Source organism: Pteropus vampyrus, unplaced genomic scaffold (genome assembly GCF_000151845.1).
Source record: "Pteropus vampyrus isolate Shadow unplaced genomic scaffold, Pvam_2.0 Scaffold49, whole genome shotgun sequence".
Taxonomy (NCBI): Eukaryota; Metazoa; Chordata; class Mammalia; order Chiroptera; family Pteropodidae; genus Pteropus; species Pteropus vampyrus.
In genome coordinates, this window is record NW_011888830.1 from 2,860,207 (window position 1) to 2,875,097 (window position 14,891).

Here is a 14,891-nt window from a genome sequence, read left to right on the forward strand (position 1 = left end):
TATGATAGCATGTAAGTCTCTGTGAAATGAGCCATTCTGCTAGGCTGTTATTCTGCACAGCAGCTCTGGCTAATGTAGCTCCCAGCAAGAGAGGTTTTAACAGAACCATTTCTTTGATGTATAATTTTAAGGCACTTTCCCACAACTGTAATGCTAGAATTATTGGATGATATAGGTGCTCCAATTTGATGTGAAACAGAATGCACCTCACAAAAGAATTGTTGCTTTCAAATCTTACCTAGTTTTAAATTGCATTGAAGTAAAAAAGTGGCATGTATTTTTCTTGTCTCTTAAGAGGAGGTGGTATAAGTTTTCTCTCCACAGATTCCATACTTACCTAGTAGTAATACAAAGAAATTTCTAGAAATATCTTGAAATAAAAATATAGCCCTCATAAAGAATATTTGGATTTTTAGAATATACAAGCTTTACTGAAAAAAAAGTTTCCATTAAGGCTGTTTGTCTTATCTGTGTTCTCACAGTGACTGCCCTATGTACGATGTATCACATTTTTAAAACATAGTTGATTAAATGAAGTTATCTCTGTTAAGTGGATATGATTTAACTAATCAAGATGTAATTGTGCCTAAGCTGTGTCACAGCAGAGTATCTACTACAGATATACATTTTTTTCTTGGTGGACCTTTTTTGGTTAAATAACTAATGGACTCATATTAGCTAACTTTTTATTTTACTGACAGGAAATGGAAGCATCACATTTAGAAATAAAATTTTAAAAGTCACACAGGTTAGTGACAAGCAAGAGATCCTGTGTCTAGATTCCAGGGCTCATTCACTGGACCGTCTTTTACGCTAGCCTTCCCTTTTGGTGTTTGTCAATAAAAGGCCGGAGGGAAATAGAATGCAGTTATAAGAGGCAGGAGGGCCTGTGGATGGTTTAAAACTTTTTTAGATCCAACTCAGGAGTCTCTTGTCTATTTGGAGGCAGAGATGAAGGAGCCAGTGGAGCAGGGATGCTTAAAGAAAATGGGGAGGCAGTCAGGAGCATCAGCAATGCAGAGAGTGAACTTGTGTTTCACGGTGTGCCCTGGCGTTGTGAAAGTTCCACAGAATTGAGCCGGACTCACTGGGCCGACAAGTTAACTCGCTGGCAGCCATGATGATGTAGGCTGGCAGCCATGATGATGTAGACTGGCACACTTACACTTACCACTGTTTCAGAATCACTCAGGTTGGAAAGAGGTATTGAAAACATTAGGTCAGTTAATGGAATTCTTTTTTCTTTTAGTTGATGGATTTTTAAATGTGTCTGTGTGACTGAAATAGACTGCTGATTTCATTGGCAAGTGAACAAAGATACTGGAAATAAAAATAGATTTCAGGCAACCTTTTTAATTTTTTCCTAAAGATTTTATTTATCATATTCATAAAATTGTAACAGAATTTTAAAGGTGATACTTTTCAAATTGGAATATTAAAGCATTGTTAAAATCCAACATATAATAGTTCTGTATCATGGTTGTTAAGACCAAGGTCTCTGAAGTCCGACTAACTGAATTTCTCTTCTTCCACAGTTTATTAGTTGTAGGCTTTGAGCTAGTGTCTTAACCTTTCTACATCTTGATTTTCTCATCCATGAAATGGAATGTTGATAATAGTACCTACCTTTTTAGGAATGTAATAATATTACAAGGAATAAATTGATCTAGAAACAGATCTGTGGGCTTCTATAATTAGAAAATGTAAACATAATTGTTGTTATTAACATTGTTATTACTGTTTGGTTCATCATTATCTTCACCCTCATTTCACCTTTGTTTCCTTTTCCTGGCAAATCCTGTGTATCCTTCAGTATTCGGTTTGTTGTCATCTTCTCAGAAAGAAATCTTTCCTAACTGTCGTGCAGAATTCACTTCTTCCTTCCACTCTCATAGTATCTCTAATATGGTCTCAGGATGAGGGTCTCTGTGTTAGACCAACAAAAAATAACCACCAGGGTGGATTCACTGCCCTTATCCCCAACACCTTTATGCCTAAACTTTTTCTGGTTCCGTCTTGGAACCTAGCTGTCCCTTGACGTCACTCTGCAGATCTCGACAGTGCAGTGCCTGTCATTTTCCTTTTACTACCCTGGCCCACCTCTGGGATGTCTTGTCTCCATTAGGGCTTCACCCATCACGGTAGCAGCTAGTGTGACTTTATTTATTGTGAAGGGTATCTGTTCACGCTGTAATTATCTGCTTATGTGCGTATCTGTCCCCCTCCCCCCAACACTATGAGCACCGCAGAGCTTTTCGTTTGCGACCATAGTACCCAGCAAGTGTTGGCTACAAAGCAGTCATTTCTAAGTTTCTTTTTAGAGTGAATGAATGAATGAATGATACTCGTTTATGAGTTGGGACAACTAGTTATCACCTTCTACTGATAAATTCTGCTGCTTTGATAAAGCCGTCATCTCTAGGAGGCAGTGCGATTAGCAGAAAGTAGGAATAAGAAGATGGCATTCTTTGACCTAACCAACAGCCACTTCTCTGTGCCTTTGCTTCTCGAGTCTTAGAAAATTGAAAGATTCTTAACAAATATAAACTGGACTACCGTTCTGGAGAATAGCAAATTTATTATAACTGTGTGCTTTAATATAATTCCTACTTTGTTGTACCAAATTTCCAGAATTTCTACAATAGTTGGAAATCTCCGAGGAAAGATATGTTACCATAGTAAGTTAGCCCGCCATGTAACAGCACAAGTATTTGAAAAACAATAAGCGTAACTTAAAATTCTTATTTTAGGGTCTCATAATTTAATTCTTTTCTTCTGTATGTACCTTTGTGTACATGTTTCATTTCATTACCTCTGACAGATTGAATTCCAGATTCATCCTTTTTAATATTACTTTTAAGTTTTAGCTACAATTTTACTATTATTTTAATGCTTTCTGCTCTTGGATTTCCTTGATATTTTCTTGTTAGATGTATTTTAGTAAGTCTAATTGAACAGAACAATGGATAATATATGCATCATGGTCTTGGAAAGATAGTCTTTGTTTTTTATAAAATACAAAATTAATATCTTTTACTCACTGGTAATTCCTTATGTGTGACTTTTGACAAGTCATTCTACCTCTCTGTGATTCACTTCTCATGTCTATAAAATTGGGATAACATCTCATAGAGTTGTTGGTATGATTAAATGAGATAAACATCTGTTAGTACCTTAAAACTGTTTTCTGCACATAGTAAATGCTCAGTGAAAGTTGATTCTAATTGTTAGTGTTGGGGATGATGGCGACGATATCCATGTTCCTTTTTCAGCCTTTACTGTATGTGCCTGATTTTCCACTTTGGTCTCGGAGCAGCACTGGGGCCATAAATTTTTTATTTCTACCTGAAATTTCTCTATTATTTCTTCTAGTTAATCATGACAATTTGATGGGGGTTTTGCTTTTTCTAAATCTAAATTCAACTTTAGGATAAATAATGGACAGTAATTTATGGACAGTCGTCGAATGCAGAATTGAATGAAAGCAATAAAGTAATGTCAAAAGTCTTTTAAAGTGATATAGTTTAACAGATACATGTCAGAGCTCTTGTTTTACTCATTGAGAGCTATCAGGTTGATGGAGAGTCAGGTCCATCAAAGTTAATCTGTGTGCCTGCCATCATATTCTACTTGACTATTAAAATTTCGCTTTGACATTTACAGTAATTTCCACACTTTCTAATATTCATATCAGATGCTTACAGTGTAGCATCTTCACTCTAGTAATTTAAGAGATAATTTGAAGTTACGTTTAGAGGATGATATTCCTTTAAAAAGTACAGTTTATTATAGTTTTGATGTGAATATAGAATTTAGGATAATAAATTACTAGCTTTTTTACCACACCCAGTTTGCAAGTAATGGTAGTTAATGTTTAGCATGTGGGAAATGTTACAAGTGGCAGAGTCTAGTTTACACAAAGTCTTTCTCTGTATTCTTCCAGTTAGAGCTGCTGTTTGAGTTAAACTTCTATGATTTTCATCACTATCTGCTGAAGTTTTAAATTTGAGACGTATTATATTTATACCAAAAGAACAAAACTGAAATTAGGTGTGTAATTATCGGATCGGATCACCCTCACAGTGCTCACTGTTTCACGATAAAAGCTGCTCTGCAGCGTCACTCATTTTAAACCACGCAGTCAGTTTCTCAAGCTGCATCATGACTGAGTTACGAAAGCTTTAGATTTTAAAAATCTGAATACTCTCGTTGAAGATGAAGCTCTGCTTACTAGTTCATAGCATGCCAACATTTCAGTTATTAGAACTTGCATCCTATTTTTCTTAGCCATACTACTTAAATATATAATTTGGATCATAAGGTAATTAGTATACCTATCTTTCTCTCACTCCTTAAGGTTTCTGCCATAATTTGTTTAATCATTTTCCTGTTCGGACATCTACTTTTAAGTTTTGAAGTTTTGTTGTTCAGACTTTGTATTGACCATAATAGGTTTGTGTGTTATTACGTGTAATGAGCCTGGAGGAAAAAGATATAGTTACAAGAAATTAGAGAAGTATATTGAGTCTTTAGATCCATAGAGCATTAGCAGTATACGTTCAGGTATCCAAAGAGTTGATGATACTAATGTGTTATGGCTAATTTCATTCAAAAGTGATGGTATACCTTCTTGATGGAGATTTATCACTATTTTTGTTTGATCAGATAGGATTGGTGTCATTAAGAGAGGAGGGAGGGAGGGAGAGAGGGAAGGGGAGAGAGAGGGAGAGAGAGAGGGAGAGAATGAAAAAAACTGCAGATAGTGGCTGGAATTAAGAGAGATTATAAGGCAGGAGCTTGCTGTGTCTGGAAAGCCCCAGAGAGAGGGTGGGAGGAAAGAGAGTAGGGGTTAGGTAGCACTCTCGACACTTCATGAAGATGCCTTTGGCACAAGGCAACCTTTTGCTATTTGGAGCCTTTTAGGTATATGGATTAAAAGGAAAAAAAGTGTGCAACAGTTAATTATTCAACAGAGAATATGTAAATTGGATGTTCACAACTTAAAAAGAGCACTTATTATGCTTTCATGCCACTTAGGGAACACCTTTGTAATGATATGAAAATACTATTGTACTAGGTATATTTAACATTTTCTCTTGTTTATTTTACCCGTTCTGCCTATATGTCTCCCCCATTAGGATCTGAAAAGCAGAGATGATAAGATCAACATGTGCCATGTTAAAATGTGTCAATTAATTATCATGGATACTTTGAAAATAAAAGAGTAATAACTATTAGTTTGATTTAAGGGACTCGTCTAAGCTTTTGTCTTTGTAACTTCAATTCATGTTACTTTTAATAAGTTTCATAGGAGAATCTACAAAGGGATCCCACTCCAGCTCCGCGGTGAGGTCTGGTCTCTGCTCCTTGAGATCCCTAAAATGAAAGAAGAAACAAGAGACCTTTACAGTGTGAGTACCTGAAGCCAACCTGTTATTTTGAAATTGAAAAGTAAAATCTATTTCTTTTAGCTTTCAAGGTGATGTAAGATATTCATATCATTATTTGAAATTATATTAAAATGATATTACATTGGGTTTCATAGGCTTGTTTTCTGTTTTCTTGATTGTTTTGTTTATTGCGGCCTACTTCCTAAATTTCAAACAAATACTTCAGTGAAAATGTTATTTTCTGTATCAATCAGTAAATATCAAGTGCTTTTCAAATACTTGAAACAATCAATCAATGTTGGGACATATTCGTAAGAAAAATCAACTAAGACCTAACTGTAGCTGCTCATTTGCAATGTAGTATTAATAAAGAGATTTACAGTGTCATTTTTAGAGTTTATGTGAAAATAATAGCAGAATTCAGTTTATCCAACAACTGCCCGTATATGATTGACTGTTTTCTTCTAAGTATGAAAAAGAGGAATGTTTATCGGGGTATCTCTAGGTTTTATCATTTGTTAATAAAAAGTTAAATTGTGAATAAGAGATTAGTAATGTGTTCCTTAAATTAGCTAATGTATTAAATTTACTTCTTTGTCATCTCAGCTATACCCCTTCTAAACTTAAATTTTATATTAACCTTTGAAAGGAGTAAGAAACATATCAAAATCATTTTAAATACATTCCTCAGAAATGTATATAGATAGACTAAAATAGAATAAATAGAAAAAATGTTTATAACTTAAACCCAATTTTAAATATAAAAGGGGCTTTGGGATGCTCTTTTGATATTTTCTTTTCTTTCTCATATATGTAAGTAAAATTTCATCAGGATGAAAGGTAATAAATACTGCTTAATTTAAAGAATTTCTCATTTTGTATGACTAGAATATTTTTTAAGTTAGCCGATTGGACCCTACACAGACTATGAGTTTCCATCTCAAGATTTTAGAGTTTCAAATTATTTTAGACTGTTGATTAAATATTTGCTTTTAGTGTCATAGTTGTACAGCCAGTGTTGACAATGATGTCTGAGAGAGCATATATAAAGTGTAACCCCAGCGACTCATAAGTGTGCCTGGCAAGTGGTAGGCACTCAGTAAATATTTGTTTAATAAAACAAGTAAATTACTTTTATTTAGCATGCCGTATTCATTTCCTAGTGCTGATATAACAAAGTACCACAAACTGAGTGGCTTAAAACAATGGAAATTTATTCTCTCACAGTTGTGGAGGTTAGAGTCTGAAATTAAGGTGTCAGCAGGACCAGGCTTTCTCTCAGGGCTCCATGGGAGAATCGTTCCTTGACTCTTCCTGCATTCCGGTGGTTGGCAGCAATCCTTGGTGCTCCTTGGCTTGGAGCTGCATCACTCCAATTTCTGCCTCCATCTTCACATGGCCTTCTTCCCTGTGTGTGTCTGTGTGTGTCTGTGTCTTGCCTTACAAGGACACCTGTCAGTGGATTTAGGGTCCACCCTCATCCAGCATGACCTCATCTTAATTTGATTACATCTGCAAAGACTCTCTTTCCAAATCAGGTCATAGTCATAGGTTCTGGGTAAACATGAATTTTAGACAGAGACTGTTCAGCCCAGTATACATGCTAATATTAGGACTCTGGTTTTCTGCTATATTTTAGGCTTTTTCTACATAGAATACGACTTTTTCCAGTTACTGGTTAATAAGAGAGAACCATTTAGTAAAAAACAATTATACATTAAGAATACTAAGAGAAATTACCTGTCTACCAAGACTTTCAAGCTTGTAATTTTCAACACTATCATAAACATTATTTTTGCTATTTCAGTTTACCCTAGCATCATTATTTAACCAAGTCATTCTCTTTTGGTCACACTTTCTTACTCTTCCTTTGTAAAAGTGGTATAAATTGCTCCCCTCAAGTTAAAAATTTAGTAGGAATAAAGCTACCTTTGCTGAATCTGCTAACTTGTTTCGCAGATCGTCAGATTGTCCTTGTCCTGCGTCCTCATCTGGTGTTCTTCGCGGCTCTCCTCTTCTTTCACGTGTATCTCATTGTGGTCTGTCTCTCTCGCGCCTTGTGATGTATCATACAGATGGCGGAGGTTCAGCCCACACTGTTCAGCAACCTCATCTGCAGCCTGAGTGGGGTGAATAACCTTGCAGGTCAAACCCGCAGTGCTAAATTTCATCTAAATGCTTTCCGCAGTACTTTTGCCCTCAGCTTTATAGGCTCATTAGATCCTATTTCTTTTAAATAAGTTATTTTTATTGTGACACTCATGGATCTCAACCCACCCAATCTCAGCGATAACTGTGGAAGCTGCTAATCTCCTTTCAGTAAGATCAGAAATAGTCTTGACTTTTATATTCTGCACATTAACTGGTAAACATTCTAGGGCATAAATAACCTTTCTGACCTATTATGTTTTTACCGACTTAACTGGACTTTGTTTCTGTCATGAGATTTTTTTATGTCAGATATTTTTGTCTTTGAGAGAAATCGATATTATAGATGCGTTTGGGTATTTTTCTTCCTTTCAACTAAATTTTCTTTTAAATCATATTTTATGTATTGTCTTTTCTTTTCTGCGTTTTGACATCTTTCACCAGGAGGCCTGTAGAACAATAATTGATCCTTTTTACTTTCCCATTACTTTTCCCTCCAGGTATTTAAAGAACAAATATATAAAGATGATTATTTTTAAAGTTAAATTTTTGTAATGTCTTCTGGACCAATATATATCAGAAATAGCATACAATAATATTTCAGTGGTCGTATGATTCCAGTACAACACTGTAAGTGTCTTCCTCTGTCTTCGGAACTCTGAAGTGTACTGTGGTTACTGTTTATGTCTTAAAACGCCACAGCAGCTGCCCTTCTCTGAGCTTGACCTCAAAAAAAAATACACAAGCTCACAGAATACTTAACATTTACGCATAGCCCAGATAGCCCTCTCTTTTTCACTTTTAGCTTAAGTCAGGAATTAACAGTTATGTCTTTATATATATATTTTTCTGGAATTGATTTTAGCAGAAATGTGTATTACCAGCACATAGTAAACGAGTCAATAGAACATATGCTTAATTATACTTAAGCATTGTTGACTGTAAATTAATATAAATTTTAATCTCCTGTTTGGTTAAACATGAGAGATTAAACATACTCATTTAGTGACCCCTTCCCTCTGAAATGTCACCAAATTGACAGCACAGTGTGTTTTAAAAGGAAAACTCACAAGGAATAGAAAATAGGAGTTGTGATAACAGCTGCCAATTTTTGGAAAGCAGAATCCAGACATTTAGTAATCTTACTGAACCCGAGAAAACTAATCATAGGCTAGCAGTGAGAAATTGGGGAAGCACTTGATTTATATATCAGAGTCTCTAAGAGGTTTGATCATTGCCTGTTCCAAGCACCCCTGGAACTGGAGGTGAAGGTAAAAACAATAGAAGCGGTTCACCTGTTGCAGAAGCAGTTGGAGCCACCAAGCCCCTCCCCCACCCTGGCAGGAAGCTGGAGGATTACTGTTCGAAGAGGGCGAAGTGGGGGCCTGGGTGGAGAGAACACAAGGTGGCCGCGGAGGGGATGCTGGAATAAATGCACGGAGCAGCTGAGGAGGAGCTGAATACGCTGAGTTTTGGGTATTGCAGCCTCCACTCAGCTCCCAGAACATCAGCAGCCAGGTGCTTGTCTTCCTGACAGGAGATCAGAAGAGCCTTCTCTGGGGAGTCTGACCAGCCAAAGAAAATAAACCCAATGATGCTGACTTCAGGGGAGCCCCACTGAAATTGCCTGGCCAGTGATGACACAGTTTGAAGCCCTGCCTCTGCACATAGAGCTTTCTATACCTTTTTAGTGTCCTGCTTTTAAATGTAAGCAGACAATGAAATATCTGTTCCTTCGAGGCAAGGAGCTAACATGAGAGACAAGAACAAATGGAAAAAACAACTTGTAAGAAACAGACTATAGTATAAGAAGAAAACAAACACAAAAAACTATCACTAATATCTTCAGAGGGATAAAAATAGATATTGCATCCATAAAACATGTATAGACTGCCATAAAGAAGAATAAAGAGCATATGAATATAAAAATGATAATAGAAATGAAAGATCCTAGAGGATGTTTTGAAAATAAAAATTGAAGAAATTTCCCAGAAAGTAGATTATAAAGTTAAAGAGATGGAAAATAATACAGAAAATATAAGAAAATTAAATGACAGCCAGGAGATCCTACACTGTAATAATAAGCATTTCGGAAAGAGAAAATGGGGCAGGATGTGGGGAAGACTGGAGAAATCAACAAAGGAATTATTGAAGAAAATTTCTCAGAACTGAGAGATGTATGAATTTTTAAGATTGAAAAGATCCATTTAATGCCCAACCTTGTGGATAAAAATAGATCCAAACCAAGCATAGAAATGTGAAGCTTCAGACGTGGAGAAAGAAACTCCTACAAGTTTCTAGAGAGAAAAAACAGACTTCATATAAAAAAGCAAGAATAGAAAGAATAGCAGCTCTGGAAGCTAGAAGACAATGAAGGCAGTGCACTTTGACCCAAAATATTTTCCAACTTAGAATTGAAAATAGCCAGTTAAGAAAGAAGGTAGCTGTCAGATATTCAAAGTTTGAAAAATGTATCTTCCATGCACCCTTTCACAGGAGCTACTGGAGGATGTGCTCCTCCAGAACAAGAGAATAAATCAGGAAAGAAGAGGCGTGAAGTGCAGGAAATGGGACCAAGGCAAAGGGAGGCCTAGCATATGACGAAGGGAGAGCCCAAGACACCAGCTGTACGGCAGCCCAGCCAGAGCAAGTCGGAGAGCTGTGGGAGTGATGTCTGCAGGATGCTGAAATTGGGAGAATACTCCTTTTATTTGAACATCGCCAGAGGAGCTTTATGCAACTTAAAGTGAGTTCGCAATTGAATTAGTGACAACTATGTCGAAAACAAAGAAATCAAGAAATAATGCAATGATTAGCTCCAAGGAAAACAAAAACATTGTGCTGGAAAGAAAAAAGAAATACTAGAGTGCGTGGCGCAGCTGTGAAGTTTTGCATGGTCTTCGCAATGCAGACTCCAGCAAGTTCTCTGTGCAAAATGGAAATCTACCTCTGTGACAGGATAAGGGCGAGAAGCAGTGATGGGAAGAGGGAGACCATGGGAAGAGGAGAAATGGGGTGCAGGTGGGAGAGACACTTTTCATCGTGGGCCTTATTGTATTATTTTCATGTTCGAACCATGGGAGTGATTTTCCTAAACCAAAGGAACCTTTTCAATGACAATTATTTTACTATTTGTCATAGACTTTTCAACAGCTGATTTCCATACAAATGTGCTTTCTTCTCCTCTTTTTCCTCTTCAGAAATTAAAACACAGAGCACGGGGTTGTTCACCTGATATCAGACAAATAGACCTTGACGTCAACCGCACATTTAGGGACCATATTATGTTTAGAGACAGATACGGTGTTAAGTAAGTAAAATTTAATATTTATGCAATGTAAATAGCATTTATAAATAGTTTATATCAAAGTCTTCATTAGCTTAAAATATGGGCATTTAGAATGTCTTGTATAGACTATAATTTTGATTCTGGTCCTAAAGGTTTAAGCTTTTGCAGATCAATTGTTCTAGGTCATGTGAAACTTTGGTCCTAATTTAATTTAAATTTATTACAGAGTTGGTGCTGTAAAATTGAGAATCATTTTATGATTTGGAAATTTGTAAAAATATGGTAGATTTTATTTAAAATGTTAGAAAAGAAACGAGAGGTTGTGTTGCTTTTTGAGAACCATGTCAGAGATAAGTATATCCCTATGACCTTGACCCCATGCATGATGAAACTGAAAAATGCGGGGATGAATGAATGAATGAAATGACTACAACAGTTTATGAATGAAAGGTACAGTTTTGCTGACCTCTGTATTGGTTAAGGTCTAACCAGAGAAACAAACCAGTAAGAGGCAAATGTTAAGAATTATTTTGAAGAATTGGCTTACACGATTGTGGGGGCTGACTTGGCAAGTCTGTATCCGCAGGGCAGGCTAACAGGAAGGGCAGGCTGAGACCCTCGGGCATGAGCTGAAGCTGTCATCCACTAGAGGAATTCCTTCCTCAGGGGAGTTGTAGACCTGTGTTTACAGCCTGTAACCAAATCAGGCCTACCCAGATTGTCTAGGATGGTCTCCCCTAAAGTCAGCTGATGAAGGGTTTTAGTCACATCCGCAAAGGACCTTCTTTACAGCAAGACCTAGATTTGTGTTTGGATAACTGAGTATTGTAGCGGAGAAAGGTTGACATGTGAAGCTGACCATCACAATCCACCCTTGGCTGTTTAATTTCTAAAGAATAACAAAGTCATACTTCCATACAACTTGCTACAGCTGTTCTTAAAATGTGTTAACCCCTCCCTTCCCCACAGAGGGATACAAAATCCTTGGGTGATGTTCACTCTTCTGCTTTGATATTCTACAACATAATTACTTAATATAAAGTTAATTATTATTAATATAACTTATGTAAGATGATAAAAGTAAAGAGAAGGAAGAAAACTAAATATTTTTAACATGCACATATACCAAAGTAAGGAAGAAACACTCATGACATTTAGAGTCATCATTTCTGCAACAGGGCATGTGGCCAGAGCTGGTTTATCACTCCCTTTCCATGACCCATTCCATATGCCCTTTGCCCTCAGCAAGCACCTCAGCTGGTTTTGATTATTTACCTGGTGGGGTGACCTAAGCCTGTATTCCTAAAGGGTCAGGACCATTAGGTTGTTGTCATAGTTTTACATTGACTTTAATCACAGGGCTTGGTAATGCTACGAGGCACCCTAAATGTTCTCCTGTATTTTAGACATACTTTTCCTTACGTCCATTGTGTAGTAGCGACTCAGTTTCTCCTTAGTAATGAGGATCAGTCACCCTAATCAGTACAGTCACCTCTTTCTTTGCCTATTGATTCAGAGGCATGAGCAACCCAGAGCACCTTCAAGTTCCGTAGAGTCACTGTTGTATCTCCTGGTGGGAGCATACCTCTCTTTAGAACTAAGACCTCTTAGACCAGTGGCGAGTCCCAGGTTGATGAGAAGGGAAACAGACATTTTTCTGGTGGAATACCAGGGATAATGGTGGATGGAGCCTCTCCCCTTTCCACTCCTTGGATCCTGGCTATGGGAGAGGCAGCACCATATATATATACACACACACACGCACACACACACACATATATGTATATATACACACACATATATGTGTGTGCGTGTGTGTGTGTGCGTGTGTGTGTGTGTGTATATATATATGTATATATATATAGGAGGCTGACTTAGAGCATATACAGCCTCCTGGAGGATGCTGACCAGCCCTGCAAGGTGCTGCCCTTAGCTGGCCCTGTACCAGGCTTCAAAAAGCCATTCCATAATTTTATCAAGCCGCTCCTATGGGGATGATTTTATGGTGAGAATAACTCAACAGAAGAGGGCAACATATTTAAGAAATTGTGAGACCCTTTATGTTTTTTGGTATAAATTCTTTCCATCAAAATGAATGTTATCTAGCCTCAAATTTAGACCACATAGAGAATTGTTTAAATTTGAGCTTTGGATCATTTCTTTATTCTAATAGTAATTTTATATGGATTATCGATTTGTTTTCAGTTAACTCGTTGTCTATTATTTTGTTTATATTTTTTAAAATGTGCAGTATAACTTAAGTTGTATTCAATATCAATTTTCTTTTCTCTAGGCAGCAATCCCTGTTCCATGTTCTTGCTGCGTATTCTATCTATAACACGGTAAGTTGGAGCATGCCTGCCCACGGCTATTTAAGTTGTATTCTGAGAACCTGGTGGACTCTTCCAGCACTCCCTTTCTAACAAGGCCCTTTGGGCTGCACTTCTTCATCTCAGGGCTGGATGGTCTCGACAGCCCCTTTGAGCTCTATGGATCTCTTCCAGGCATCGGTGGTAACCCTGGGTCTTAAAGCAGAGCTTATTTGGAGGTGGAAAAAGTACAGCACTCCACCCCCCCGCCCCACCCCTCTTTTTCCAGTCTGTTTGTTTTATTATTATTGTGTTATTTTGTTTTTATTTTAAGCAAACAGGACTAAGAATGAGCAAGGCTGGAAGGACAGGGAGTTGGTAGCTAGATTAATTTTTGTTTGACTCAGGATCACATTTTATCCACTTGGTGAGGTCTAGCTAGGACACGACCTGTGCCTACTTGCTGTCCCAAAGAGTAGGCTAAAGCTAACCTTTCTGGTGATGGAACATGCTGTTCCATAGGTATTCATCATTCTGGGGCAGATAATAATTTGAGGAAAGATGAATTAGGGTTGAACCTAATTTGGATGTTCAATAAATGCTTGTTGACTAGGTTTCAGGGAAGATAGCCTCGAACCTTGGGAAATTTACTTTCCATTGTAATTAAAATCTTTAAGTTACAAGGGGCAGAAATTCTCAAACTAGGGAAAGTTAAAAATGAGTTTATTAAAAGGACTTCTCATAAAAATTAAGCAAGAGATGAGCCTGGTGGGAATTGGAGCTGGAGAGTGAGAGCCTTCAGTGAGAAAGGTCTACGCTTTTTCTCTCTTCCACTCTGGAGCCACATGCTGCTCTGACGATCTCTGTAAACTGGTTTATTCCATTCCTCTCTCCAAATCGCTTTCTTTGCCTGCTTACCAGGTTTTGCATGGCTAAGACTGTACCCACAGAGTCACCGTGGCCATTCTGTTCCAGTACACACCCTCTGGTTGCCATCTCTGCAGCTTTCTTCTGGAGAGAGTGTGTGACTAGTCACTGCAGCCAGTTAGTTGTTTCCCTGGGGTCAGGTGTCTTCCTCTGCTCCATCAGCTTTGGTTCACATGGCACCAACGTGAATCCCTAAGACCACATTATAAGCAGAGAATGTGGGGAGAGTAGGCACTTCTCAAAGATGGCACATAGGCTAGATGGGTGTCCCTAGAAGTGTCCACGAATAAGTACAGAAATCTCTAGGAGACAAGACAGCAAGCGAAGAAGAGAGAGATTGAACTAAGAATCGTACATAAAAAAGAAAAGCTATTCGCTCTTTACAGAAGTTATAACAGTATAGAACAGAGGATAATAAAAAACACATGTAGGTTCAGACTTTGTCCACACCTCTACATTAATTCTTAACACATTTTATTCTTTTCTGGCTCAATGCTGTAAAGATTTATAATATTTTTCTGTAGAATTGCTTACTAAATAATATGTTTAAGCATTTTCTGATTATTTTATAGGTCAGTTTTTTATACGTGCATAAACGTGTAATGTGATCTTAAAATCCCCAATTTCTTTGTTCTTATTTACACTTTAGGAAGTTGGATACTGTCAGGGGATGAGCCAGATCACAGCTTTGCTCCTTATGTACATGAATGAAGAAGATGCTTTCTGGGCCCTGGTCAAACTCTTCTCAGGCCCCAAACATGCCATGCATGGTAAGAAACCCCCATAGTTTCTCATAAATAATAAGTAGGGGAGGGAGAAAAAAGGCAA

The 14,891-nt window shown here is 37.4% G+C and overlaps 1 protein-coding gene across 2 annotated transcripts in view; it reads left to right on the top strand.

The window, feature by feature from the left end:
* The window catches only part of USP6NL (USP6 N-terminal like), a 148,852-nt gene that overhangs the window by 103,084 nt on the left and 30,877 nt on the right, over positions 1–14,891 (top strand). For both annotated transcript variants that reach the window (XM_023530353.1, XM_011359640.2), the window contains 4 exons: positions 5,304–5,411; positions 10,739–10,848; positions 13,121–13,169; positions 14,713–14,833. In XM_023530353.1, coding sequence (XP_023386121.1) covers positions 5,304–5,411; positions 10,739–10,848; positions 13,121–13,169; positions 14,713–14,833 — 388 coding nt within the window. The remainder of the gene's footprint in view (positions 1–5,303; positions 5,412–10,738; positions 10,849–13,120; positions 13,170–14,712; positions 14,834–14,891) is intronic.